Source organism: Barbus barbus (assembly GCF_936440315.1).
Source record: "Barbus barbus genome assembly, chromosome: 9".
NCBI lineage: Eukaryota > Metazoa > Chordata > Actinopteri > Cypriniformes > Cyprinidae > Barbus > Barbus barbus.
Window position 1 is genome coordinate 28,754,134 of NC_136737.1, and position 2,500 is coordinate 28,756,633.

Here is a 2,500-nt window from a genome sequence, read left to right on the forward strand (position 1 = left end):
GATAGGATCGTCACACACATCCGATCATCAAGAAGTCTGTTCATCATGTGTCACATCCCAGTCTTCTGCTGGATTTCAGCCGCTGTTCTGGAGAGGATGATGGGTAAAGCAGAGAGAGCAGAGATTCCCAAGACTCTCACACAAATGTTCACACACTTCCTGATCTTTCAGACCAAACTGAAGACGCAGAAGTATGATGGGAAATATGAACTTGATTCTGATCAGGCTAGAAAGACTATTCTGTCTCTAGGAAAACTGGCTTTTGAACAGCTGGAAAAAGGGAACCTGATCTTCTATGAAGAGGACCTGAAAGAGAGCGGCATTGATGTCAGAGAAGTGTCCGTGTACTCAGGAGTTTGTACCCAGATCTTCAGAGAGGAGTCTGGACTGCAGCTGGGGAAGGTGTACAGCTTTGTTCATCTGAGTATTCAGGAGTTTCTTGCTGCTTTATTCAAGCTGCTGTCCTTTTCTGAACAAAACACAGGACTGAGGAATAAGTTCAGATCAACAATGACCAGTTTATTGAAGAGAGAAGTGGACAAGGCCTTACAGAGTGAGAACGGACACTGGGACCTTTTCCTCCGGTTCCTTCTAGGTCTCTCACTAGAGTCTAATCAGACTCTCTTACAAGGCCTCCTGAGAAAGACAGTAAGCAGCTCTCAGATCAATCAGGAAACAGCTGAATACATCAAACAGAAGATCAGGGAGAATCGCTCTCCAGAGAAATCCATCAATCTGTTCCAGTGTCTGAATGAACTGAATGATCGTTCACTGGAGCAGGAGGTCCAAACATACCTGAGCAGAACAGATGACTATCGTCTCTCTAGAGTCTCTCTGTCTGCTGCTCAGTGGTCGGCTCTGGTGTTTGTGCTGCTGAACTCAGAAGAAGAGCTGGATGAGTTTAAACTGAGTAAATATGATCGATCAGAAGAATGTCTCCTGAGGCTGCTGCCAGTGATCAAAGCATCTAGAAAGATTGAGTGAGTATTTTACAGTGTCTTTGTTTTATTGACTATATTGTGAACAGTAGGCCTGTGTTTCTCTACACTGTTTCTGTATATTTTGAGGTCTTTCTTATTTGACACACTCAGCTAACATCACAGAGCGCTCTACTAATGACCTGAAGTGTTGAATCAAGTGTGTTTGATAAGAGAGATTCATCCAAACTGTGCAAAGATGAGCTGCCTCCAGGAACAGGGTTGTGACTCTCTGATATTACAAATATTGGATTAGAATAAAAAAAAGTGTGTGTGAGATTGTGTGTGTGTGTGTGTGAGATAGTGTGTACGTGTTTAGCTATACTTGTGAGGACCAGATGTCCCCACAAGGATAGTAAAGCCTGAGATTTTTGACTTTGTGAGGACATTTGGCCGGTCCTCACAAGGGAAATAAATTATTAAAAATACTAAATGAAGTTTATCTTAAAATGTAAAAATGCAAAAAGTCTCCTGTGAGGGCTAAGTTTAGGTGTAGGGTAGGTGTAGAGCAATAGCACACACAGTTTGTTCAGTATAAAAACCATTACGCCTATGGAGAGTCCTCTCAAGTATAGCAAAACCAACATGTGTGATTGTGTGTGTGTGTGTGTGTGTGTGTGTGAGATAGTGTGATTGTGTGTGTGTGTGTGTGTGTGTGTGTGTGTGTGTGTGTGTGTGTGTGTGTGAAAGTGACAGTTGAGATTCAAATTCATGAACATTCCGTCATTGTAAATCTATGGGATTTTTTTGCTTGATTTTTTCGTCTGCTGTGTGAACATCGTAGGTCCGATCACTTAGAAAAGATACAGCACTCCTCTCCTCAATGATCCGGTCGATTTGACACCTTGTTCATGTGTCTGTGACAAACAGTGAATTAACTTAATCTTTTTTTTCCCTGTATTTTCTCTGCAGTCTTTCCGGCTGCAGGATTGGAGAGAAAGGCTGGTCTGCTCTGAGTTCAGCTCTGGAGGATCCACGCTGTAAACTACAGAAACTACAGTAAGTTATTATATTATTAAACACAAAAACTGTGTGAAAATATTGTCAAACAAAAACATTTAATGTTAAAGGGATAGTTCACCCAAAAATTAAAACTGTCTTCACTTTAATTATCAAGTCATTTCCAAACAGTGTGACTTTATTCTGTGAAACATAAGAGAAGATATTTTGAGATGTTGTTGTCCACACAATGGAAAGCATTGATTCCAAAACTTTGGTTGTCAACAATGTCCAAAATATGATCTATTGTGTTTGACAGAAGAAAGAAGGTCATACAGGTCAGGAACGACATGCAGGGAAGTACATTATGACACTTTATATTTTTGGGTGAGCGTTTAAGAATCAAAATGTAAATGATCAAACACAATGATTATACTGAATGTGCTCAAGACTAATGTATGTTTGTATAAACCAGGGGTGCCCAACAGGTCGATCGTGAAGGCAATGCTGGTAGATCACGCTTTAGGTCAGTGGTTCTCAGCCGGGGGCGCGAGATAACTTAAAACTAAAATATAATATATTCA

General features: G+C 40.8%; 1 protein-coding gene across 4 annotated transcripts in view; it reads left to right on the forward strand.

Annotated features, from left to right (window-relative positions):
* Positions 1 to 2,500, forward strand: part of LOC306874657 (NLR family CARD domain-containing protein 3-like) — a 99,776-nt gene that overhangs the window by 81,320 nt on the left and 15,956 nt on the right. For all 4 annotated transcript variants that reach the window (XM_079424850.1, XM_079424847.1, XM_079424848.1 and 1 more), the window contains exons 6-7: positions 1 to 980; positions 1,890 to 1,976. The exon at positions 1 to 980 is cut by the window's left edge and continues 782 nt beyond it. In XM_079424850.1, coding sequence (XP_079280976.1) covers positions 1 to 980; positions 1,890 to 1,976 — 1,067 coding nt within the window. The remainder of the gene's footprint in view (positions 981 to 1,889; positions 1,977 to 2,500) is intronic.